The sequence below is a fragment of the Electrophorus electricus genome, chromosome 13 (assembly GCF_041902795.1).
Source record: "Electrophorus electricus isolate QZ-2024a chromosome 13, ASM4190279v1, whole genome shotgun sequence".
NCBI lineage: Eukaryota > Metazoa > Chordata > Actinopteri > Gymnotiformes > Gymnotidae > Electrophorus > Electrophorus electricus.
In genome coordinates this window covers 5812085-5839947 of record NC_137509.1, presented here as the reverse complement: position 1 = coordinate 5839947, position 27863 = coordinate 5812085, and the positions used below count along the sequence as shown (strand labels likewise).

At 35.7% G+C, this 27863-nt stretch overlaps 1 protein-coding gene across 1 annotated transcript in view; it reads right to left on the bottom strand.

Annotated features, from left to right (window-relative positions):
- Nucleotides 1–27863, bottom strand: part of LOC118240133 (uncharacterized) — a 49829-nt gene that overhangs the window by 18137 nt on the left and 3829 nt on the right. Inside the window, exons 2-5 of the mRNA XM_081694752.1 lie at nt 26939–27004; nt 25826–25987; nt 25556–25612; nt 25046–25108 (exon numbers count right to left, since the gene is read on the bottom strand). Of these exons, the coding sequence (XP_081550878.1) occupies nt 25046–25108; nt 25556–25612; nt 25826–25987; nt 26939–27004 (348 nt within the window). The remainder of the gene's footprint in view (nt 1–25045; nt 25109–25555; nt 25613–25825; nt 25988–26938; nt 27005–27863) is intronic.

Genomic DNA, 27863 nt, shown 5'->3' with positions numbered 1-27863 from the left:
ACATTTGAATGACGTCTGGGTTCGTTCATAACAATTTTAAGACCAGTCTACTTTATCTGGGAGCCTATAAGCTATAAAGAGATCCAATATTTTACAAATACAAAAGCTATGATTTGTATTTACCTTTCAGTTCATTTGCAAACTTTTCCTTCTCTGTTTGGTAGCTTCTCTCTCCCTCATCCATAATTTTCTTTGTTCCTGTCATGTAAGAACAAAACTAATCATCCACGTAGTAGAGTGGAGATCCAGATTACTCAGCCTCTTATTCTTTATTTGAGGACTAATATTTCTAGAGGTAAATCTGGATCTCACTTTGAAGTTCACTGGTCAAATTTTCTTTTTCTTCCTTCACCTGCTCAATACTCCTATTCATCTCTGGAAAATCAGGATGACAGCAGTATATCAGTACATCTGAATGTCAATATAAATAACAAAAGGTAAGTAATATATTTCCTGCTTCTGTACTATTCCCTATTGTTATTCTATTAGAATAAGCATCTTTCCTTAGCTAGTATATGAAGCCTTATGCACTTGCTGTCTTTGGGGAAGAACTGCACCTTGCTCATTTCCATACCTGTCGTAAAGATTATTATCCTGTAAGATTATCAGTTTTGATATGTTCTTAAAGTTCTTTAATATATGTGTCAGTAACAAACTGACCCATTTATTTATCTTTATACCACTTTCCTTTTTCCACACACACACACAAAGTGTCTTTTTGTTGAAGATGTGACCCTGGCCTTGGTTCAGTGTGGCTCTGTGAGTGCTCATATGGAGAAACCAATCAGACATTTGAATGACGTCTGGGTTCGTTCATAACAAGTTTAAGACAAGTCTACTTTATCTGGGAGCCTATAAGCTATAAACAGATCCAGTATTTTACAAATACAAAAGCTATGTTTTGTATTTACCTTTCAGTTCATTTGCTAACTTTTCCTTCTCTGTTTGGTAGCTTCTCTCTCCCTCATCCATAATGTTCTTTGTTCCTGTCATGTAAGAACAAAACTAATCAACCACGTAGTAGAGTGGAGATCCAGATTACTCAGCCTCTTATTCTTTATTTGAAGACTCATATTTCTAGAGGTAAATCTGGATCTCACTTTGAAGTTCACTGGTCAAATTTTCTTTTTCTTCCTTCACCTGCTCAATACTCCTATTCATCTCTGGAAAATCAGGATGACAGCAGTATATCAGTATATCTGAATGCCAATATAAATAACAAAAGATAAGTAATATATTTCCTGCTTCAGTACTATTCCCTATTGTTATTCTATTAGAATAAGCATCTTTCCTTAGCTAGTATATGAAGCCTTATGCACTTGCTGTCTTTGGGGAAGAACTGCACCTTCCTCATTTCCATACCTTTCGTGAAGTTTATTAACCTGTAAGATTATCCGTTTCGATATGTTCTTAAAGTTCTTTAATATATGTGTCAGTAACAAACTGACCCATTTATTTATCTTTATACCACTTTCCTTTTTCCACACACACACACACAGTGTCTTTTTGTTGAAGATGTGACCCTGGCCTTGGTTCAGTGTGGCTCTGTGAGTGCTCATATGGAGAAAACAATCAGACATTTGAATGAAGTCTGGGTTCGTTCATAACAAGTTTAAGACCAGTCTACTTTATCTGGGAGCCTATAAGCTATAAACAGATCCAGTATTTTACAAATACAAAAGCTATGTTTTGTATTTACCTTTCAGTTCATTTGCTAACTTTTCCTTCTCTGTTTGGTAGCTTCTCTCTCCCTCATCCATAATTTTCTTTGTTCCTGTCATGTAAGAACAAAATTAATCATCCACGTAGTAGAGTGGAGGTCTAGATTAGTCAACCTCTTATTCTTTATTTGAGGACTAATATTTCTAGAGGTAAATCTGGATCTCACTTTGAAGTTCACTGGTCAAATTTTCTTTTTCTTCCTTCACCTGCTCAATACTCCTATTCATCTCTGGAAAATCAGGATGACAGCAGTATATCAGTACATCTGAATGCCAATATAAATAACAAAAGATAAGTAATATATTTCCTGCTTCAGTACTATTCCCTATTGTTATTCTATTAGAATAAGCATCTTTCCTTAGCTAGTATATGAAGCCTTATGCACTTGCTGTCTTTGGGGAAGAACTGCACCTTGCTCATTTCCATACCTGTCATGAAGTTTATTATCCTGTAAGATTATCAGTTTCTATATGTTCTTAAAGTTCTATAATATATCTGTCAGTAACAAACTGATCCATTTATTTATCTTTATACCACTTTCCTTTTTCCACACACACACACACAGTGTCTTTTTGCTGAAGATGTGACCCTGGCCTTGATTCAGTGTGGCTCTGTGAGTGCTCATATGGAGAAACCAATCAGACATTTGAATGACGTCTGGGTTCGTTCATAACAATTTTAAGACCAGTCTACTTTATCTGGGAGCCTATAAGCTATAAAGATCCAATATTTTACAAATACAAAAGCTATGATTTGTATTTACCTTTCAGTTCATTTGCAAACTTTTCCTTCTCTGTTTGGTAGCTTCTCTCTCCCTCATCCATAATGTTCTTTGTTCCTGTCATGTAAGAACAAAACTAATCAACCACGTAGTAGAGTGGAGATCCAGATTACTCAGCCTCTTATTCTTTATTTGAGGACTAATATTTCTAGAGGTAAATCTGGATCTCACTTTGAAGTTCACTGGTCAAATTTTCTTTTTCTTCCTTCACCTGCTCAATACTCCTATTCATCTCTGGAAAATCAGGATGACAGCAGTATATCAGTACATCTGAATGCCAATATAAATAACAAAAGATAAGTAATATATTTCCTGCTTCAGTACTATTCCCTATTGTTATTCTATTAGAATAAGCATCTGTCCTTAGCTAGTATATGAAGCCTTATGCACTTGCTGTCTTTGGGGAAGAACTGCACCTTCCTCATTTCCATACCTGTCGTGAAGTTTATTAACCTGTAAGATTATCCGTTTCGATATGTTCTTAAAGTTCTTTAATATATGTGTCAGTAACAAACTGACCCATTTATTTATCTTTATACCACTTTCCTTTTTCCACACACACACACAAAGTGTCTTTTTGTTGAAGATGTGACCCTGGCCTTGGTTCAGTGTGGCTCTGTGAGTGCTCATATGGAGAAACCAATCAGACATTTGAATGACGTCTGGGTTCGTTCATAACAAGTTTAAGACAAGTCTACTTTATCTGGGAGCCTATAAGCTATAAACAGATCCAGTATTTTACAAATACAAAAGCTATGTTTTGTATTTACCTTTCAGTTCATTTGCTAACTTTTCCTTCTCTGTTTGGTAGCTTCTCTCTCCCTCATCCATAATGTTCTTTGTTCCTGTCATGTAAGAACAAAACTAATCAACCACGTAGTAGAGTGGAGATCCAGATTACTCAGCCTCTTATTCTTTATTTGAGGACTAATATTTCTAGAGGTAAATCTGGATCTCACTTTGAAGTTCACTGGTCAAATTTTCTTTTTCTTCCTTCACCTGCTCAATACTCCTATTCATCTCTGGAAAATCAGGATGACAGCAGTATATCAGTACATCTGAATGCCAATATAAATAACAAAAGATAAGTAATATATTTCCTGCTTCAGTACTATTCCCTATTGTTATTCTATTAGAATAAGCATCTTTCCTTAGCTAGTATATGAAGCCTTATGCACTTGCTGTCTTTGGGGAAGAACTGCACCTTCCTCATTTCCATACCTGTCGTGAAGTTTCTTAACCTGTAAGATTATCCGTTTCGATATGTTCTTAAAGTTCTTTAATATATGTGTCAGTAACAAACTGACCCATTTATTTATCTTTATACCACTTTCCTTTTTCCACACACACACACAAAGTGTCTTTTTGTTGAAGATGTGACCCTGGCCTTGGTTCAGTGTGGCTCTGTGAGTGCTCATATGGAGAAACCAATCAGACATTTGAATGACGTCTGGGTTCGTTCATAACAATTTTAAGACCAGTCTACTTTATCTGGGAGCCTATAAGCTATAAAGATCCAATATTTTACAAATACAAAAGCTATGATTTGTATTTACCTTTCAGTTCATTTGCAAACTTTTCCTTCTCTGTTTGGTAGCTTCTCTCTCCCTCATCCATAATGTTCTTTGTTCCTGTCATGTAAGAACAAAACTAATCAACCACGTAGTAGAGTGGAGATCCAGATTACTCAGCCTCTTATTCTTTATTTGAGGACTAATATTTCTAGAGGTAAATCTGGATCTCACTTTGAAGTTCACTGGTCAAATTGTCTTTTTCTTCCTTCACCTGCTCAATACTCCTATTCATCTCTGGAAAATCAGGATGACAGCAGTATATCAGTACATCTGAATGCCAATATAAATAACAAAAGATAAGTAATATATTTCCTGCTTCAGTACTATTCCCTATTGTTATTCTATTAGAATAAGCATCTGTCCTTAGCTAGTATATGAAGCCTTATGCACTTGCTGTCTTTGGGGAAGAACTGCACCTTCCTCATTTCCATACCTGTCGTGAAGTTTATTAACCTGTAAGATTATCCGTTTCGATATGTTCTTAAAGTTCTTTAATATATGTGTCAGTAACAAACTGACCCATTTATTTATCTTTATACCACTTTCCTTTTTCCACACACACACACAAAGTGTCTTTTTGTTGAAGATGTGACCCTGGCCTTGGTTCAGTGTGGCTCTGTGAGTGCTCATATGGAGAAACCAATCAGACATTTGAATGACGTCTGGGTTCGTTCATAACAAGTTTAAGACAAGTCTACTTTATCTGGGAGCCTATAAGCTATAAACAGATCCAGTATTTTACAAATACAAAAGCTATGTTTTGTATTTACCTTTCAGTTCATTTGCTAACTTTTCCTTCTCTGTTTGGTAGCTTCTCTCTCCCTCATCCATAATGTTCTTTGTTCCTGTCATGTAAGAACAAAACTAATCAACCACGTAGTAGAGTGGAGATCCAGATTACTCAGCCTCTTATTCTTTATTTGAGGACTAATATTTCTAGAGGTAAATCTGGATCTCACTTTGAAGTTCACTGGTCAAATTTTCTTTTTCTTCCTTCACCTGCTCAATACTCCTATTCATCTCTGGAAAATCAGGATGACAGCAGTATATCAGTACATCTGAATGCCAATATAAATAACAAAAGATAAGTAATATATTTCCTGCTTCAGTACTATTCCCTATTGTTATTCTATTAGAATAAGCATCTTTCCTTAGCTAGTATATGAAGCCTTATGCACTTGCTGTCTTTGGGGAAGAACTGCACATTCCTCATTTCCATACCTGTCGTGAAGTTTATTAACCTGTAAGATTATCCGTTTCGATATGTTCTTAAAGTTCTTTAATATATGTGTCAGTAACAAACTGACCCATTTATTTATCTTTATACCACTTTCCTTTTTCCACACACACACACACAGTGTCTTTTTGTTGAAGATGTGACCCTGGCCTTGATTCAGTGTGGCTCTGTGAGTGCTCATATGGAGAAACCAATCAGACATTTGAATGACGTCTGGGTTCGTTCATAACAATTTTAAGACCAGTCTACTTTATCTGGGAGCCTATAAGCTATAAAGAGATCCAATATTTTACAAATACAAAAGCTATGATTTGTATTTACCTTACAGTTCATTTGCAAACTTTTCCTTCTCTGTTTGGTAGCTTCTCTCTCCCTCATCCATAATTTTCTTTGTTCCTGTCATGTAAGAACAAAACTAATCATCCACGTAGTAGAGTGGAGATCCAGATTACTCAGCCTCTTATTCTTTATTTGAGGACTAATATTTCTAGAGGTAAATCTGGATCTCACTTTGAAGTTCACTGGTCAAATTTTCTTTTTCTTCCTTCACCTGCTCAATACTCCTATTCATCTCTGGAAAATCAGGATGACAGCAGTATATCAATACATCTGAATGTCAATATAAATAACAAAAGATAAGTAATATATTTCCTGCTTCAGTACTATTCCCTATTGTTATTCTATTAGAATAAGCATCTTTCCTTAGCTAGTATATGAAGCCTTATGCACTTGCTGTCTTTGGGGAAGAACTGCACCTTGCTCATTTCCATACCTGTCGTGAAGTTTATTAACCTGTAAGATTATCCGTTTCGATATGTTCTTAAAGTTCTTTAATATATGTGTCAGTAACAAACTGACCCATTTATTTATCTTTATACCACTTTCCTTTTTCCACACACACACACAAAGTGTCTTTTTGTTGAAGATGTGACCCTGGCCTTGGTTCAGTGTGGCTCTGTGAGTGCTCATATGGAGAAACCAATCAGACATTTGAATGATGTCTGGGTTCGTTCATAACAAGTTTAAGACCAGTCTACTTTATCTGGGAGCCTATAAGCTATAAACAGATCCAGTATTTTACAAATACAAAAGCTATGTTTTGTATTTACCTTTCAGTTCATTTGCTAACTTTTCCTTCTCTGTTTGGTAGCTTCTCTCTCCCTCATCCATAATGTTCTTTGTTCCTGTCATGTAAGAACAAAACTAATCAACCACGTAGTAGAGTGGAGGTACAGAGTAGTCAGCCTCATATTCTTTATTTGAGGACTAATATTTCTAGATGTAAATCTGGATCTCACTTTGAAGTTCACTGGTCAAATTTTCTTTTTCTTCCTTCACCTGCTCAATACTCCTATTCATCTCTGGAAAATCAGGATGACAGCAGTATATCAGTACATCTGAATGTCAATATAAATAACAAAAGGTAAGTAATATATTTCCTGCTTCTGTACTATTCCCTATTGTTATTCTATTAGAATAAGCATCTTTCCTTAGCTAGTATATGAAGCCTTATGCACTTGCTGTCTTTGGGGAAGAACTGCACCTTGCTCATTTCCATACCTGTCGTGAAGTTTATTAACCTGTAAGATTATCCGTTTCGATATGTTCTTAAAGTTCTTTAATATATGTGTCAGTAACAAACTGACCCATTTATTTATCTTTATACCACTTTCCTTTTTCCACACACACACACAAAGTGTCTTTTTGTTGAAGATGTGACCCTGGCCTTGGTTCAGTGTGGCTCTGTGAGTGCTCATATGGAGAAACCACTCAGACATTTGAATGACATCTGGGTTCGTTCATAACAATTTTAAGACCAGTCTACTTTATCTGGGAGCCTATAAGCTATAAAGAGATCCAATATTTTACAAATACAAAAGCTATGATTTGTATTTACCTTTCAGTTCATTTGCAAACTTTTCCTTCTCTGTTTGGTATCTTCTCTCTCCCTCATCCATAATGTTCTTTGTTCCTGTCATGAAAGAACAAAACTAATCAACCACCTAGTAGAGTGGACGTCCAGATTACTCAGCCTCTTATTCTTTATTTGAGGACTAATATTTCTAGAGTTAAATCTGGATCTCACTTTGAAGTTCACTGGTCAAATTTTCTTTTTCTTCCTTCACCTGCTCAATACTCCTATTCATCTCTGGAAAATCAGGATGACAGCAGTATATCAGTACATCTGAATGTCAATATAAATAACAAAAGGTAAGTAATATATTTCCTGCTTCTGTACTATTCCCTATTGTTATTCTATTAGAATAAGCATCTTTCCTTAGCTAGTATATGAAGCCTTATGCACTTCCTGTCTTTGGGTAAGAACTGCACCTTGCTCATTTCCATACCTGTCGTAAAGATTATTATCCTGTAAGATTATCAGTTTTGATATGTTCTTAAAGTTCTTTAATATTTGTGTCAGTAACAAACTGACCCATTTATTTATCTTTATACCACTTTCCTTTTTCCACACACACACAAAGTGTCTTTTTGCTGAAGATGTGACCCTGGCCTTGGTTCATTGTGGCTCTGTGAGTGCTCATATGGAGAAACCACTCAGACATTTGAATGACATCTGGGTTCGTTCATAACAATTTTAAGACCAGTCTACTTTATCTGGGAGCCTATAAGCTATAAACAGATCCAGTATTTTACAAATACAAAAGCTATGTTTTGTATTTACCTTTCAGTTCATTTGCTAACTTTTCCTTCTCTGTTTGGTAGCTTCTCTCTCCCTCATCCATAATGTTCTTTGTTCCTGTCATGTAAGAACAAAACTAATCAACCACGTAGTAGAGTGGAGATCCAGATTACTCAGCCTCTTATTCTTTATTTGAGGACTAATATTTCTAGAGGTAAATCTGGATCTCACTTTGAAGTTCACTGGTCAAATTTTCTTTTTCTTCCTTCACCTGCTCAATACTCCTATTCATCTCTGGAAAATCAGGATGACAGCAGTATATCAGTACATCTGAATGCCAATATAAATAACAAAAGATAAGTAATATATTTCCTGCTTCAGTACTATTCCCTATTGTTATTCTATTAGAATAAGCATCTGTCCTTAGCTAGTATATGAAGCCTTATGCACTTGCTGTCTTTGGGGAAGAACTGCACCTTGCTCATTTCCATACCTGTCATGAAGTTTATTATCCTGTAAGATTATCAGTTTCTATATGTTCTTAAAGTTCTATAATATATCTGTCAGTAACAAACTGATCCATTTATTTATCTTTATACCACTTTCCTTTTTCCACACACACACACACACACAGTGTCTTTTTGCTGAAGATGTGACCCTGGCCTTGATTCAGTGTGGCTCTGTGAGTGCTCATATGGAGAAACCAATCAGACATTTGAATGACGTCTGGGTTCGTTCATAACAATTTTAAGACCAGTCTACTTTATCTGGGAGCCTATAAGCTATAAAGATCCAATATTTTACAAATACAAAAGCTATGATTTGTATTTACCTTTCAGTTCATTTGCAAACTTTTCCTTCTCTGTTTGGTAGCTTCTCTCTCCCTCATCCATAATGTTCTTTGTTCCTGTCATGTAAGAACAAAACTAATCAACCACGTAGTAGAGTGGAGATCCAGATTACTCAGCCTCTTATTCTTTATTTGAGGACTAATATTTCTAGAGGTAAATCTGGATCTCACTTTGAAGTTCACTGGTCAAATTTTCTTTTTCTTCCTTCACCTGCTCAATACTCCTATTCATCTCTGGAAAATCAGGATGACAGCAGTATATCAGTACATCTGAATGCCAATATAAATAACAAAAGATAAGTAATATATTTCCTGCTTCAGTACTATTCCCTATTGTTATTCTATTAGAATAAGCATCTGTCCTTAGCTAGTATATGAAGCCTTATGCACTTGCTGTCTTTGGGGAAGAACTGCACCTTCCTCATTTCCATACCTGTCGTGAAGTTTATTAACCTGTAAGATTATCCGTTTCGATATGTTCTTAAAGTTCTTTAATATATGTGTCAGTAACAAACTGACCCATTTATTTATCTTTATACCACTTTCCTTTTTCCACACACACACACAAAGTGTCTTTTTGTTGAAGATGTGACCCTGGCCTTGGTTCAGTGTGGCTCTGTGAGTGCTCATATGGAGAAAGCAATCAGACATTTGAATGACGTCTGGGTTCGTTCATAACAAGTTTAAGACAAGTCTACTTTATCTGGGAGCCTATAAGCTATAAACAGATCCAGTATTTTACAAATACAAAAGCTATGTTTTGTATTTACCTTTCAGTTCATTTGCTAACTTTTCCTTCTCTGTTTGGTAGCTTCTCTCTCCCTCATCCATAATGTTCTTTGTTCCTGTCATGTAAGAACAAAACTAATCAACCACGTAGTAGAGTGGAGATCCAGATTACTCAGCCTCTTATTCTTTATTTGAGGACTAATATTTCTAGAGGTAAATCTGGATCTCACTTTGAAGTTCACTGGTCAAATTTTCTTTTTCTTCCTTCACCTGCTCAATACTCCTATTCATCTCTGGAAAATCAGGATGACAGCAGTATATCAGTACATCTGAATGCCAATATAAATAACAAAAGATAAGTAATATATTTCCTGCTTCAGTACTATTCCCTATTGTTATTCTATTAGAATAAGCATCTGTCCTTAGCTAGTATATGAAGCCTTATGCACTTGCTGTCTTTGGGGAAGAACTGCACCTTCCTCATTTCCATACCTGTCGTGAAGTTTATTAACCTGTAAGATTATCCGTTTCGATATGTTCTTAAAGTTCTTTAATATATGTGTCAGTAACAAACTGACCCATTTATTTATCTTTATACCACTTTCCTTTTTCCACACACACACACAAAGTGTCTTTTTGTTGAAGATGTGACCCTGGCCTTGGTTCAGTGTGGCTCTGTGAGTGCTCATATGGAGAAACCAATCAGACATTTGAATGACGTCTGGGTTCGTTCATAACAAGTTTAAGACAAGTCTACTTTATCTGGGAGCCTATAAGCTATAAACAGATCCAGTATTTTACAAATACAAAAGCTATGTTTTGTATTTACCTTTCAGTTCATTTGCTAACTTTTCCTTCTCTGTTTGGTAGCTTCTCTCTCCCTCATCCATAATGTTCTTTGTTCCTGTCATGTAAGAACAAAACTAATCAACCACGTAGTAGAGTGGAGATCCAGATTACTCAGCCTCTTATTCTTTATTTGAGGACTAATATTTCTAGAGGTAAATCTGGATCTCACTTTGAAGTTCACTGGTCAAATTTTCTTTTTCTTCCTTCACCTGCTCAATACTCCTATTCATCTCAGGAAAATCAGGATGACAGCAGTATATCAGTACATCTGAATGCCAATATAAATAACAAAAGATAAGTAATATATTTCCTGCTTCAGTACTATTCCCTATTGTTATTCTATTAGAATAAGCATCTTTCCTTAACTAGTATATGAAGCCTTATGCACTTGCTGTCTTTGGGGAAGAACTGCACATTCCTCATTTCCATACCTGTCGTGAAGTTTATTAACCTGTAAGATTATCCGTTTCGATATGTTCTTAAAGTTCTTTAATATATGTGTCAGTAACAAACTGACCCATTTATTTATCTTTATACCACTTTCCTTTTTCCACACACACACACACAGTGTCTTTTTGTTGAAGATGTGACCCTGGCCTTGATTCAGTGTGGCTCTGTGAGTGCTCATATGGAGAAACCAATCAGACATTTGAATGACGTCTGGGTTCGTTCATAACAATTTTAAGACCAGTCTACTTTATCTGGGAGCCTATAAGCTATAAAGAGATCCAATATTTTACAAATACAAAAGCTATGATTTGTATTTACCTTTCAGTTCATTTGCAAACTTTTCCTTCTCTGTTTGGTAGCTTCTCTCTCCCTCATCCATAATTTTCTTTGTTCCTGTCATGTAAGAACAAAACTAATCATCCACGTAGTAGAGTGGAGATCCAGATTACTCAGCCTCTTATTCTTTATTTGAGGACTAATATTTCTAGAGGTAAATCTGGATCTCACTTTGAAGTTCACTGGTCAAATTTTCTTTTTCTTCCTTCACCTGCTCAATACTCCTATTCATCTCTGGAAAATCAGGATGACAGCAGTATATCAATACATCTGAATGTCAATATAAATAACAAAAGATAAGTAATATATTTCCTGCTTCAGTACTATTCCCTATTGTTATTCTATTAGAATAAGCATCTTTCCTTAGCTAGTATATGAAGCCTTATGCACTTGCTGTCTTTGGGGAAGAACTGCACCTTGCTCATTTCCATACCTGTCGTGAAGTTTATTAACCTGTAAGATTATCCGTTTCGATATGTTCTTAAAGTTCTTTAATATATGTGTCAGTAACAAACTGACCCATTTATTTATCTTTATACCACTTTCCTTTTTCCACACACACACACAAAGTGTCTTTTTGTTGAAGATGTGACCCTGGCCTTGGTTCAGTGTGGCTCTGTGAGTGCTCATATGGAGAAACCAATCAGACATTTGAATGATGTCTGGGTTCGTTCATAACAAGTTTAAGACCAGTCTACTTTATCTGGGAGCCTATAAGCTATAAACAGATCCAGTATTTTACAAATACAAAAGCTATGTTTTGTATTTACCTTTCAGTTCATTTGCTAACTTTTCCTTCTCTGTTTGGTAGCTTCTCTCTCCCTCATCCATAATGTTCTTTGTTCCTGTCATGTAAGAACAAAACTAATCAACCACGTAGTAGAGTGGAGGTACAGAGTAGTCAGCCTCATATTCTTTATTTGAGGACTAATATTTCTAGATGTAAATCTGGATCTCACTTTGAAGTTCACTGGTCAAATTTTCTTTTTCTTCCTTCACCTGCTCAATACTCCTATTCATCTCTGGAAAATCAGGATGACAGCAGTATATCAGTACATCTGAATGTCAATATAAATAACAAAAGGTAAGTAATATATTTCCTGCTTCTGTACTATTCCCTATTGTTATTCTATTAGAATAAGCATCTTTCCTTAGCTAGTATATGAAGCCTTATGCACTTGCTGTCTTTGGGGAAGAACTGCACCTTGCTCATTTCCATACCTGTCGTGAAGTTTATTAACCTGTAAGATTATCCGTTTCGATATGTTCTTAAAGTTCTTTAATATACGTGTCAGTAACAAACTGACCCATTTATTTATCTTTATACCACTTTCCTTTTTCCACACACACACACAAAGTGTCTTTTTGTTGAAGATGTGACCCTGGCCTTGGTTCAGTGTGGCTCTGTGAGTGCTCATATGGAGAAACCACTCAGACATTTGAATGACATCTGGGTTCGTTCATAACAATTTTAAGACCAGTCTACTTTATCTGGGAGCCTATAAGCTATAAAGAGATCCAATATTTTACAAATACAAAAGCTATGATTTGTATTTACCTTTCAGTTCATTTGCAAACTTTTCCTTCTCTGTTTGGTATCTTCTCTCTCCCTCATCCATAATGTTCTTTGTTCCTGTCATGAAAGAACAAAACTAATCAACCACCTAGTAGAGTGGACGTCCAGATTACTCAGCCTCTTATTCTTTATTTGAGGACTAATATTTCTAGAGTTAAATCTGGATCTCACTTTGAAGTTCACTGGTCAAATTTTCTTTTTCTTCCTTCACCTGCTCAATACTCCTATTCATCTCTGGAAAATCAGGATGACAGCAGTATATCAGTACATCTGAATGTCAATATAAATAACAAAAGGTAAGTAATATATTTCCTGCTTCTGTACTATTCCCTATTGTTATTCTATTAGAATAAGCATCTTTCCTTAGCTAGTATATGAAGCCTTATGCACTTCCTGTCTTTGGGTAAGAACTGCACCTTGCTCATTTCCATACCTGTCGTAAAGATTATTATCCTGTAAGATTATCAGTTTTGATATGTTCTTAAAGTTCTTTAATATTTGTGTCAGTAACAAACTGACCCATTTATTTATCTTTATACCACTTTCCTTTTTCCACACACACACAAAGTGTCTTTTTGCTGAAGATGTGACCCTGGCCTTGGTTCATTGTGGCTCTGTGAGTGCTCATATGGAGAAACCACTCAGACATTTGAATGACATCTGGGTTCGTTCATAACAATTTTAAGACCAGTCTACTTTATCTGGGAGCCTATAAGCTATAAACAGATCCAGTATTTTACAAATACAAAAGCTATGTTTTGTATTTACCTTTCAGTTCATTTGCTAACTTTTCCTTCTCTGTTTGGTAGCTTCTCTCTCCCTCATCCATAATGTTCTTTGTTCCTGTCATGTAAGAACAAAACTAATCAACCACGTAGTAGAGTGGAGATCCAGATTACTCAGCCTCTTATTCTTTATTTGAGGACTAATATTTCTAGAGGTAAATCTGGATCTCACTTTGAAGTTCACTGGTCAAATTTTCTTTTTCTTCCTTCACCTGCTCAATACTCCTATTCATCTCTGGAAAATCAGGATGACAGCAGTATATCAGTACATCTGAATGCCAATATAAATAACAAAAGATAAGTAATATATTTCCTGCTTCAGTACTATTCCCTATTGTTATTCTATTAGAATAAGCATCTGTCCTTAGCTAGTATATGAAGCCTTATGCACTTGCTGTCTTTGGGGAAGAACTGCACCTTGCTCATTTCCATACCTGTCATGAAGTTTATTATCCTGTAAGATTATCAGTTTCTATATGTTCTTAAAGTTCTATAATATATCTGTCAGTAACAAACTGATCCATTTATTTATCTTTATACCACTTTCCTTTTTCCACACACACACACACACACAGTGTCTTTTTGCTGAAGATGTGACCCTGGCCTTGATTCAGTGTGGCTCTGTGAGTGCTCATATGGAGAAACCAATCAGACATTTGAATGACGTCTGGGTTCGTTCATAACAATTTTAAGACCAGTCTACTTTATCTGGGAGCCTATAAGCTATAAAGATCCAATATTTTACAAATACAAAAGCTATGATTTGTATTTACCTTTCAGTTCATTTGCAAACTTTTCCTTCTCTGTTTGGTAGCTTCTCTCTCCCTCATCCATAATGTTCTTTGTTCCTGTCATGTAAGAACAAAACTAATCAACCACGTAGTAGAGTGGAGATCCAGATTACTCAGCCTCTTATTCTTTATTTGAGGACTAATATTTCTAGAGGTAAATCTGGATCTCACTTTGAAGTTCACTGGTCAAATTTTCTTTTTCTTCCTTCACCTGCTCAATACTCCTATTCATCTCTGGAAAATCAGGATGACAGCAGTATATCAGTACATCTGAATGCCAATATAAATAACAAAAGATAAGTAATATATTTCCTGCTTCAGTACTATTCCCTATTGTTATTCTATTAGAATAAGCATCTGTCCTTAGCTAGTATATGAAGCCTTATGCACTTGCTGTCTTTGGGGAAGAACTGCACCTTCCTCATTTCCATACCTGTCGTGAAGTTTATTAACCTGTAAGATTATCCGTTTCGATATGTTCTTAAAGTTCTTTAATATATGTGTCAGTAACAAACTGACCCATTTATTTATCTTTATACCACTTTCCTTTTTCCACACACACACACAAAGTGTCTTTTTGTTGAAGATGTGACCCTGGCCTTGGTTCAGTGTGGCTCTGTGAGTGCTCATATGGAGAAACCAATCAGACATTTGAATGACGTCTGGGTTCGTTCATAACAAGTTTAAGACAAGTCTACTTTATCTGGGAGCCTATAAGCTATAAACAGATCCAGTATTTTACAAATACAAAAGCTATGTTTTGTATTTACCTTTCAGTTCATTTGCTAACTTTTCCTTCTCTGTTTGGTAGCTTCTCTCTCCCTCATCCATAATGTTCTTTGTTCCTGTCATGTAAGAACAAAACTAATCAACCACGTAGTAGAGTGGAGATCCAGATTACTCAGCCTCTTATTCTTTATTTGAGGACTAATATTTCTAGAGGTAAATCTGGATCTCACTTTGAAGTTCACTGGTCAAATTTTCTTTTTCTTCCTTCACCTGCTCAATACTCCTATTCATCTCTGGAAAATCAGGATGACAGCAGTATATCAGTACATCTGAATGCCAATATAAATAACAAAAGATAAGTAATATATTTCCTGCTTCAGTACTATTCCCTATTGTTATTCTATTAGAATAAGCATCTGTCCTTAGCTAGTATATGAAGCCTTATGCACTTGCTGTCTTTGGGGAAGAACTGCACCTTCCTCATTTCCATACCTGTCGTGAAGTTTATTAACCTGTAAGATTATCCGTTTCGATATGTTCTTAAAGTTCTTTAATATATGTGTCAGTAACAAACTGACCCATTTATTTATCTTTATACCACTTTCCTTTTTCCACACACACACACACAGTGTCTTTTTGTTGAAGATGTGACCCTGGCCTTGATTCAGTGTGGCTCTGTGAGTGCTCATATGGAGAAACCAATCAGACATTTGAATGACGTCTGGGTTCGTTCATAACAATTTTAAGACCAGTCTACTTTATCTGGGAGCCTATAAGCTATAAAGAGATCCAATATTTTACAAATACAAAAGCTATGATTTGTATTTACCTTTCAGTTCATTTGCAAACTTTTCCTTCTCTGTTTGGTAGCTTCTCTCTCCCTCATCCATAATTTTCTTTGTTCCTGTCATGTAAGAACAAAACTAATCATCCACGTAGTAGAGTGGAGATCCAGATTACTCAGCCTCTTATTCTTTATTTGAGGACTAATATTTCTAGAGGTAAATCTGGATCTCACTTTGAAGTTCACTGGTCAAATTTTCTTTTTCTTCCTTCACCTGCTCAATACTCCTATTCATCTCTGGAAAATCAGGATGACAGCAGTATATCAATACATCTGAATGTCAATATAAATAACAAAAGATAAGTAATATATTTCCTGCTTCAGTACTATTCCCTATTGTTATTCTATTAGAATAAGCATCTTTCCTTAGCTAGTATATGAAGCCTTATGCACTTGCTGTCTTTGGGGAAGAACTGCACCTTGCTCATTTCCATACCTGTCGTGAAGTTTATTAACCTGTAAGATTATCCGTTTCGATATGTTCTTAAAGTTCTTTAATATATGTGTCAGTAACAAACTGACCCATTTATTTATCTTTATACCACTTTCCTTTTTCCACACACACACACAAAGTGTCTTTTTGTTGAAGATGTGACCCTGGCCTTGGTTCAGTGTGGCTCTGTGAGTGCTCATATGGAGAAACCAATCAGACATTTGAATGATGTCTGGGTTCGTTCATAACAAGTTTAAGACCAGTCTACTTTATCTGGGAGCCTATAAGCTATAAACAGATCCAGTATTTTACAAATACAAAAGCTATGTTTTGTATTTACCTTTCAGTTCATTTGCTAACTTTTCCTTCTCTGTTTGGTAGCTTCTCTCTCCCTCATCCATAATGTTCTTTGTTCCTGTCATGTAAGAACAAAACTAATCAACCACGTAGTAGAGTGGAGGTACAGAGTAGTCAGCCTCATATTCTTTATTTGAGGACTAATATTTCTAGATGTAAATCTGGATCTCACTTTGAAGTTCACTGGTCAAATTTTCTTTTTCTTCCTTCACCTGCTCAATACTCCTATTCATCTCTGGAAAATCAGGATGACAGCAGTATATCAGTACATCTGAATGTCAATATAAATAACAAAAGGTAAGTAATATATTTCCTGCTTCTGTACTATTCCCTATTGTTATTCTATTAGAATAAGCATCTTTCCTTAGCTAGTATATGAAGCCTTATGCACTTGCTGTCTTTGGGTAAGAACTGCACCTTGCTCATTTCCATACCTGTCGTAAAGATTATTATCCTGTAAGATTATCAGTTTTGATATGTTCTTAAAGTTCTTTAATATTTGTGTCAGTAACAAACTGACCCATTTATTTATCTTTATACCACTTTCCTTTTTCCACACACACACAAAGTGTCTTTTTGCTGAAGATGTGACCCTGGCCTTGGTTCATTGTGGCTCTGTGAGTGCTCATATGGAGAAACCACTCAGACATTTGAATGACATCTGGGTTCGTTCATAACAATTTTAAGACCAGTCTACTTTATCTGGGAGCCTATAAGCTATAAAGAGATCCAATATTTTACAAATACAAAAGCTATGATTTGTATTTACCTTTCAGTTCATTTGCAAACTTTTCCTTCTCTGTTTGGTAGCTTCTCTCTCCCTCATCCATAATGTTCTTTGTTCCTGTCATGTAAGAACAAAACTAATCAACCACGTAGTAGAGTAGAGGTACAGAGTAGTCAGTCTCTTATTCTTTATTTGAGGACTAATATTTCTAGAGGTAAATCTGGATCTCACTTTGAAGTTCACTGGTCAAATTTTCTTTTTCTTCCTTCACCTGCTCAATACTCCTATTCATCTCTGGAAAATCAGGATGACAGCAGTATATCAGTACATCTGAATTTCAATATAAATAACAAAAGGTAAGTAATATATTTCCTGCTTCTGTACTATTCCCTATTGTTATTCTATTAGAATAAGCATCTTTCCTTAGCTAGTATATGAAGCCTTATGCACTTGCTGTCTTTGGGTAAGAACTGCACCTTGCTCATTTCCATACCTGTCGTAAAGATTATTATCCTGTTAGATTATCAGTTTTGATATGTTCTTAAAGTTCTTTAATATTTGTGTCAGTAACAAACTGACCCATTTATTTATCTTTATACCACTTTCCTTTTTCCACACACACACAAAGTGTCTTTTTGCTGAAGATGTGACCCTGGCCTTGGTTCATTGTGACTCTGTGAGTGCTCATATGGAGAAACCACTCAGACATTTGAATGACATCTGGGTTCGTTCATAACAATTTTAAGACCAGTCTACTTTATCTGGGAGCCTATAAGCTATAAAGAGATCCAATATTTTACAAATACAAAAGCTATGATTTGTATTTACCTTTCAGTTCATTTGCAAACTTTTCCTTCTCTGTTTGGTAGCTTCTCTCTCCCTCATCCATAATGTTCTTTGTTCCTGTCATGTAAGAACAAAACTAATCAACCACGTAGTAGAGTAGAGGTACAGAGTAGTCAGTCTCTTATTCTTTATTTGAGGACTAATATTTCTAGAGGTAAATCTGGATCTCACTTTGAAGTTCACTGGTCAAATTTTCTTTTTCTTCCTTCACCTGCTCAATACTCCTATTCATCTCTGGAAAATCAGGATGACAGCAGTATATCAGTACATCTGAATGCCAATATAAATAACAAAAGATAAGTAATATATTTCCTGCTTCAGTACTATTCCCTATTGTTATTCTATTAGAATAAGCATCTTTCCTTAGCTAGTATATGAAGCCTTATGCACTTGCTGTCTTTGGGGAAGAACTGCACCTTGCTCATTTCCATACCTGTCATGAAGTTTATTATCCTGTAAGATTATCAGTTTCTATATGTTCTTAAAGTTCTATAATATATCTGTCAGTAACAAACTGATCCATTTATTTATCTTTATACCACTTTCCTTTTTCCACACACACACACACAGTGTCTTTTTGCTGAAGATGTGACCCTGGCCTTGATTCAGTGTGGCTCTGTGAGTGCTCATATGGAGAAACCAATCAGACATTTGAATGACGTCTGGGTTCGTTCATAACAATTTTAAGACCAGTCTACTTTATCTGGGAGCCTATAAGCTATAAAGATCCAATATTTTACAAATACAAAAGCTATGATTTGTATTTACCTTTCAGTTCATTTGCAAACTTTTCCTTCTCTGTTTGGTAGCTTCTCTCTCCCTCATCCATAATGTTCTTTGTTCCTGTCATGTAAGAACAAAACTAATCAACCACGTAGTAGAGTGGAGATCCAGATTACTCAGCCTCTTATTCTTTATTTGAGGACTAATATTTCTAGAGGTAAATCTGGATCTCACTTTGAAGTTCACTGGTCAAATTTTCTTTTTCTTCCTTCACCTGCTCAATACTCCTATTCATCTCTGAAAAATCAGGATGACAGCAGTATATCAGTACATCTGAATGCCAATATAAATAACAAAAGATAAGTAATATATTTCCTGCTTCAGTACTATTCCCTATTGTTATTCTATTAGAATAAGCATCTGTCCTTAGCTAGTATATGAAGCCTTATGCACATGCTGTCTTTGGGGAAGAACTGCACCTTCCTCATTTCCATACCTGTCGTGAAGTTTATTAACCTGTAAGATTATCCGTTTCGATATGTTCTTAAAGTTCTTTAATATATGTGTCAGTAACAAACTGACCCATTTATTTATCTTTATACCACTTTCCTTTTTCCACACACACACACAAAGTGTCTTTTTGTTGAAGATGTGACCCTGGCCTTGGTTCAGTGTGGCTCTGTGAGTGCTCATATGGAGAAACCAATCAGACATTTGAATGACGTCTGGGTTCGTTCATAACAAGTTTAAGACAAGTCTACTTTATCTGGGAGCCTATAAGCTATAAACAGATCCAGTATTTTACAAATACAAAAGCTATGTTTTGTATTTACCTTTCAGTTCATTTGCTAACTTTTCCTTCTCTGTTTGGTAGCTTCTCTCTCCCTCATCCATAATGTTCTTTGTTCCTGTCATGTAAGAACAAAACTAATCAACCACGTAGTAGAGTGGAGATCCAGATTACTCAGCCTCTTATTCTTTATTTGAGGACTAATATTTCTAGAGGTAAATCTGGATCTCACTTTGAAGTTCACTGGTCAAATTTTCTTTTTCTTCCTTCACCTGCTCAATACTCCTATTCATCTCTGGAAAATCAGGATGACAGCAGTATATCAGTACATCTGAATGCCAATATAAATAACAAAAGATAAGTAATATATTTCCTGCTTCAGTACTATTCCCTATTGTTATTCTATTAGAATAAGCATCTGTCCTTAGCTAGTATATGAAGCCTTATGCACTTGCTGTCTTTGGGGAAGAACTGCACCTTCCTCATTTCCATACCTGTCGTGAAGTTTATTAACCTGTAAGATTATCCGTTTCGATATGTTCTTAAAGTTCTTTAATATATGTGTCAGTAACAAACTGACCCATTTATTTATCTTTATACCACTTTCCTTTTTCCACACACACACACAAAGTGTCTTTTTGTTGAAGATGTGACCCTGGCCTTGGTTCAGTGTGGCTCTGTGAGTGCTCATATGGAGAAACCAATCAGACATTTGAATGACGTCTGGGTTCGTTCATAACAAGTTTAAGACAAGTCTACTTTATCTGGGAGCCTATAAGCTATAAACAGATCCAGTATTTTACAAATACAAAAGCTATGTTTTGTATTTACCTTTCAGTTCATTTGCTAACTTTTCCTTCTCTGTTTGGTAGCTTCTCTCTCCCTCATCCATAATGTTCTTTGTTCCTGTCATGTAAGAACAAAACTAATCAACCACGTAGTAGAGTGGAGATCCAGATTACTCAGCCTCTTATTCTTTATTTGAGGACTAATATTTCTAGAGGTAAATCTGGATCTCACTTTGAAGTTCACTGGTCAAATTTTCTTTTTCTTCCTTCACCTGCTCAATACTCCTATTCATCTCTGGAAAATCAGGATGACAGCAGTATATCAGTACATCTGAATGCCAATATAAATAACAAAAGATAAGTAATATATTTCCTGCTTCAGTACTATTCCCTATTGTTATTCTATTAGAATAAGCATCTTTCCTTAGCTAGTATATGAAGCCTTATGCACTTGCTGTCTTTGGGGAAGAACTGCACATTCCTCATTTCCATACCTGTCGTGAAGTTTATTAACCTGTAAGATTATCCGTTTCGATATGTTCTTAAAGTTCTTTAATATATGTGTCAGTAACAAACTGACCCATTTATTTATCTTTATACCACTTTCCTTTTTCCACACACACACACACAGTGTCTTTTTGTTGAAGATGTGACCCTGGCCTTGATTCAGTGTGGCTCTGTGAGTGCTCATATGGAGAAACCAATCAGACATTTGAATGACATCTGGGTTCGTTCATAACAATTTTAAGACCAGTCTACTTTATCTGGGAGCCTATAAGCTATAAAGAGATCCAATATTTTACAAATACAAAAGCTATGATTTGTATTTACCTTTCAGTTCATTTGCAAACTTTTCCTTCTCTGTTTGGTAGCTTCTCTCTCCCTCATCCATAATTTTCTTTGTTCCTGTCATGTAAGAACAAAACTAATCATCCACGTAGTAGAGTGGAGATCCAGATTACTCAGCCTCTTATTCTTTATTTGAGGACTAATATTTCTAGAGGTAAATCTGGATCTCACTTTCAAGTTCACTGGTCAAATTTTCTTTTTCTTCCTTCACCTGCTCAATACTCCTATTCATCTCTGGAAAATCAGGATGACAGCAGTATATCAATACATCTGAATGTCAATATAAATAACAAAAGATAAGTAATATATTTCCTGCTTCAGTACTATTCCCTATTGTTATTCTATTAGAATAAGCATCTTTCCTTAGCTAGTATATGAAGCCTTATGCACTTGCTGTCTTTGGGGAAGAACTGCACCTTGCTCATTTCCATACCTGTCGTGAAGTTTATTAACCTGTAAGATTATCCGTTTCGATATGTTCTTAAAGTTCTTTAATATATGTGTCAGTAACAAACTGACCCATTTATTTATCTTTATACCACTTTCCTTTTTCCACACACACACACAAAGTGTCTTTTTGTTGAAGATGTGACCCTGGCCTTGGTTCAGTGTGGCTCTGTGAGTGCTCATATGGAGAAACCAATCAGACATTTGAATGATGTCTGGGTTCGTTCATAACAAGTTTAAGACCAGTCTACTTTATCTGGGAGCCTATAAGCTATAAACAGATCCAGTATTTTACAAATACAAAAGCTATGTTTTGTATTTACCTTTCAGTTCATTTGCTAACTTTTCCTTCTCTGTTTGGTAGCTTCTCTCTCCCTCATCCATAATGTTCTTTGTTCCTGTCATGTAAGAACAAAACTAATCAACCACGTAGTAGAGTGGAGGTACAGAGTAGTCAGCCTCATATTCTTTATTTGAGGACTAATATTTCTAGATGTAAATCTGGATCTCACTTTGAAGTTCACTGGTCAAATTTTCTTTTTCTTCCTTCACCTGCTCAATACTCCTATTCATCTCTGGAAAATCAGGATGACAGCAGTATATCAGTACATCTGAATGTCAATATAAATAACAAAAGGTAAGTAATATATTTCCTGCTTCTGTACTATTCCCTATTGTTATTCTATTAGAATAAGCATCTTTCCTTAGCTAGTATATGAAGCCTTATGCACTTGCTGTCTTTGGGTAAGAACTGCACCTTGCTCATTTCCATACCTGTCGTAAAGATTATTATCCTGTAAGATTATCAGTTTTGATATGTTCTTAAAGTTCTTTAATATTTGTGTCAGTAACAAACTGACCCATTTATTTATCTTTATACCACTTTCCTTTTTCCACACACACACAAAGTGTCTTTTTGCTGAAGATGTGACCCTGGCCTTGGTTCATTGTGGCTCTGTGAGTGCTCATATGGAGAAACCACTCAGACATTTGAATGACATCTGGGTTCGTTCATAACAATTTTAAGACCAGTCTACTTTATCTGGGAGCCTATAAGCTATAAAGAGATCCAATATTTTACAAATACAAAAGCTATGATTTGTATTTACCTTTCAGTTCATTTGCAAACTTTTCCTTCTCTGTTTGGTAGCTTCTCTCTCCCTCATCCATAAGGTTCTTTGTTCCTGTCATGTAAGAACAAAACTAATCAACCACGTAGTAGAGTAGAGGTACAGAGTAGTCAGTCTCTTATTCTTTATTTGAGGACTAATATTTCTAGAGTTAAATCTGGATCTCACTTTGAAGTTCACTGGTCAAATTTTCTTTTTCTTCCTTCACCTGCTCAATACTCCTATTCATCTCTGGAAAATCAGGATGACAGCAGTATATCAGTACATCTGAATGTCAATATAAATAACAAAAGGTAAGTAATATATTTCCTGCTTCTGTACTATTCCCTATTGTTATTCTATTAGAATAAGCATCTTTCCTTAGCTAGTATATGAAGCCTTATGCACTTGCTGTCTTTGGGTAAGAACTGCACCTTGCTCATTTCCATACCTGTCGTGAAGTTTATTATCCTGTAAGATTATCAGTTTCGATATGTTCTTAAAGTTCTTTAATATATGTGTCAGTAACAAACTGACCCATTTATTTATCTTTATACCTTCTTTCCTTTTTCCACACACACACAGTGTCTTTTTGATGAAGATGTGACCCTGGCCTTGGTTCAGTGTGGCTCTGTGAGTGCTCATATGGAGAAACCAATCAGACATTTGATTGACGTCTGGGTTCGTTCATAACAATTTTAAGACCAGTCTACTTTATCTGGGAGCCTATAAGCTATAAAGAGATCCAATATTTTACAAATACAAAAGCTATGATTTGTATTTACCTTTCAGTTCATTTGCAAACTTTTCCTTCTCTGTTTGGTATCTTCTCTCTCCCTCATCCATAATGTTCTTTGTTCCTGTCATGAAAGAACAAAACTAATCAACCATCTAGTAGAGTGTACGTCCAGATTACTCAGCCTCTTATTCTTTATTTGAGGACTAATATTTCTAGAGTTAAATCTGGATCTCACTTTGAAGTTCACTGGTCAAATTTTCTTTTTCTTCCTTCACCTGCTCAATGCTCCTATTCATCTCTGGAAAATAAGGATGACAGCAGTATATCAGTACATCTGAATGTCAATATAAATAACAAAAGATAAGTAATATATTTCCTGCTTCAGTACTATTCCCTATTGTTATTCTATTAGAATAAGCATCTTTCCTTAGCTAGTATATGAAGCCTTATGCACTTGCTGTCTTTGGGGAAGAACTGCACCTTCCTCATTTCCATACCTGTCGTGAAGTTTATTAACCTGTAAGATTATCAGTTTCGATATGTTCTTAAAGTTCTTTAATATATCTGTCAGTAACAAATTGACCCATTTATTTATCTTTATACCACTTTCCTTTTTCCACACACACACAAAGTGTATTTTTGCTGAAGATGTGACCCTGGCCTTGGTTCAGTGTGGCTCTGTGAGTGCTCATATGGAGAAACCAATCAGACATTTGAATGACATCTGGGTTCGTTCATAACAATTTTAAAACCATTGTAGATTATCTGGGAGTCTATAAGCTATAAACAAATAAATTTTACAAACACAAAAGCTATGATTTGTATTCACCTTTCAGTTCACTTGCTAACTTTTCCTTCTCTCTTTGGTAGTTTCTCTCTCCTACATCCATAATGTTCCTTGTTCCTGATATGCAAGAACAAAACTATTAACCTACTAGTGTCAAGGTTCAGATTAGTCATCCATCTATTCTGTTTGTGATGTTTAATATTTCTAGAGGTAAATCTAGATCTCACTTTGAAATTCAATTTTCAGGTTTTCCTTTGCTTCCTGCCGCTGCGTATTAATCAGTACATACAGACTTTGTACATTTAACTCATAATGGATACTTTAAAAAAGCACTGATTCATCTGTTTCAATCTTAGATTTCTACTTACCATTGAGTTCATTTGCTAACTTTTCCATCTCTGTTTGGTATTTTCTCTCTCTCTCATCCAGAGTGTTCTTTGTTCCTGAAATGAAAGAACAAAACAATCATCAATCTACTAGTGTGGAGGTCCAGATTATTCAGCCCCTTATTCTTTATTTGAGTTTTAATATTTCTAGAGGTAAATCTGGATCTCACTTTGAAGTTCACTGGTCAGGTTTTTCTTTTCTGCCTGCAGCTGCTCAATACTGCTGTTTCTTTCTGGAAAATAAAGATGATGTCACCATGTTTATATGAATGTCAAATTAATGACAACTAACACTAAGTTAACTCCTCAGTCAACACTGCATAATTCCACACTATATATGTCTGCTTATTAAAAAAATCTTACCTGCGAGAATCTTTTCACTTAAATTGTAACTCCTTAAGATCTTCTTGTAATTATCTAAACTCACATCAGATTGAAAAGTGACAAGTCTTTTAGTCATTTAGTTTCATTATACGTGCTGTTGTTGGTGTTAAAATCAGTAATCCCTGTCACTACCTGAAGCCCCTGATTACTCCTGAGCTTTGTTTGAACCAGTGAAGGAATGACAAAATTAGTAAATTAATAATATACACAAGATTGCATTTCCAGCTCTTATTTCATACTTCATGTGTGAAATAGTTTTGATTAGTGGACTGACTTTGATTTCATGTTGCACTGACCTCTGAAAAAGTTCAACTGCTTCTCAGATTCTTCATGGGACAGCTTTCCAAAACCATCTGAGAAAGAAAAGAAATCTACTATCTACTTAATTCACAACAAGGAGGGAAAAACAATAGCAACATCAGTTCATAATGGCGCAGCATTTTAACCCAACCATGATCTTAAGCAATAAATGATAAATCAATTTATAACAATAACAACAATATTAATTTAGCCAGTGAAAAGTTATACTTTATTATTAATGTATAAGCATTTGTTTTGTCACTCACAGAGCACTCCAATGATGAGGGCCACAGCAAAGAGAAGAACACACAGTGAAACCAGCAACAGTCTCTCTATAAGTCTCTCTTTAACCTGTGCAGTGTTAATGACCTTTGACCTTGCCTCTGGTGAAGGGTCATCAGTGACATTTGGTCCAGGCTGAAGACCAGCTGCCAGGACCAAAATTATTTTTGGAGAATTATTTAACAAATAAAAGGCAATGAATGTTAGTTAAAGATTTTGAGCTTCTGCATCCCTTTGTTAGTCACTGAAAATGACTTTTCCTCCATATGAATAACCAAAAAAGACATCCAACAAGCATTTGCCACCCAAGTTTCTGCTGGTGTTTTTAAATAATATTTCCTAAAGTTCTACATGGTCTCGAGCTCAGATCAGCATGACAAGCACTGTGGTTGCAGGTATTACAGGGACCTGTAGACTCTAATGGGTCTACTCTTTTTGAAAAATATCAATAATTTCCATGTATGTCACTCTTTTGTAAGTCGCTCTGGATAAGAGCGTCTGCTAAATGCTGTAAATGTAAATGTAAATGTGCACACAAACTATTAACAACAAAGCACTAACATGTCATAGTTGTGATCATTGCACTGGTACATGTATATCCAGTGAAAAAGTGCAGATAATGTTCCCCACCTGTAGTGTAGAGGGTTGGCAATCACATATAACATTAGATGGGCTACAGTCTGTACCTGTGCATGTATAAAAGGTACCAACAGGGCACAGGCTAGTACCCAATAAAGTGGCCAGTGCATGCAGGTGCAAGGTTGGTATTCCTAATAAAGTGGTCAGTGAGTGTGTACATATACATGTATTTACACCAACATGAGCCTTAGATGAAACTAATTACAGAAGTGAAACACAAAATACACATGAGCTGAGATGTATTAATAAACCATTCAAATTCTCATACAGACTCAACTGGATTAGAGAAGGCTACATTTGAGTAGGTGACCTCCTCCTTTGCTGCACCAAATGACAAAGAGAGTCATGGATTAATTCCTAGATTAATTCTCAAGTCATTACATTAGATAGTACCACTTAAGGTGTTTCTTAAAGCTGGTTTATAGTGGACAAAAGCTGTAGATGGTCATTGCACTCACTTCTATTTTGATTTGAGTCAATGATGCGAACTTCAGAGTATATGATGTCATCAGATTTGGAACTCTCTTGTCACATGAACATGAGAGCAATATAAAGAACAGAGAAAAGGAGAGAGAATGAATGAATTTAAAGGCATTTGTGAAATAAACAAGTCTGCAAAAAGCAGTGTAGTGTTTATATAAAAAATATTGGCTGTTGGAAATGTACTGAAAATGTGTAACAAAGTCCATCTTGAATTATGCTTTATCTCATTTCCCCAGACCACAGTGTGTTGGAATTACAACATTTCCCCCAAACCTTTTCAGAATTCATCAACAGTTATTACCAGCAGTATTAGTATTAGCTGTATTGTGTCATATGCAACTTGTCAATCACACTGTACAAAAAGGATATATCAATAACACTGTCTTATGCTTTACCTGATTACTAATCAACAGATTATGACAAAAAAGACAAAGTAAATATGTTCAAACAGAGCTTTTACTTTTTTTCCATCAATTCCACTGTCTCGGTGCGCCTGGCATCAAGATGGAGGGAAACAGCCACCCACACACACACACACACACACACACACACACACACACACACACACACACACACACACACACACACACACACACACACACACACACACACACTGCTTGTACCTTCCCCCTTATTTAAAGCCCACGGATACTCTCCTCTAGTGCTGCGCATTGCTTGTCATTACAGCACCTGGAAAACGTGCCAAGTGAAGCCTGCTCATTTGCGTTGCTGCTCCAAGAGCCTTTACTGCCCACGTGATTTTTTTTTTCTTTTTCTGCTGCTGTGTTTATTGTTTCTTTGATTTATGGTGATTCTCCATACCTGCTGCCATCACATACACATTTATTTAAATCTAACCTTAACAAGGGTTAAAAATTGTTTTTCCTGTGCTTATAATAT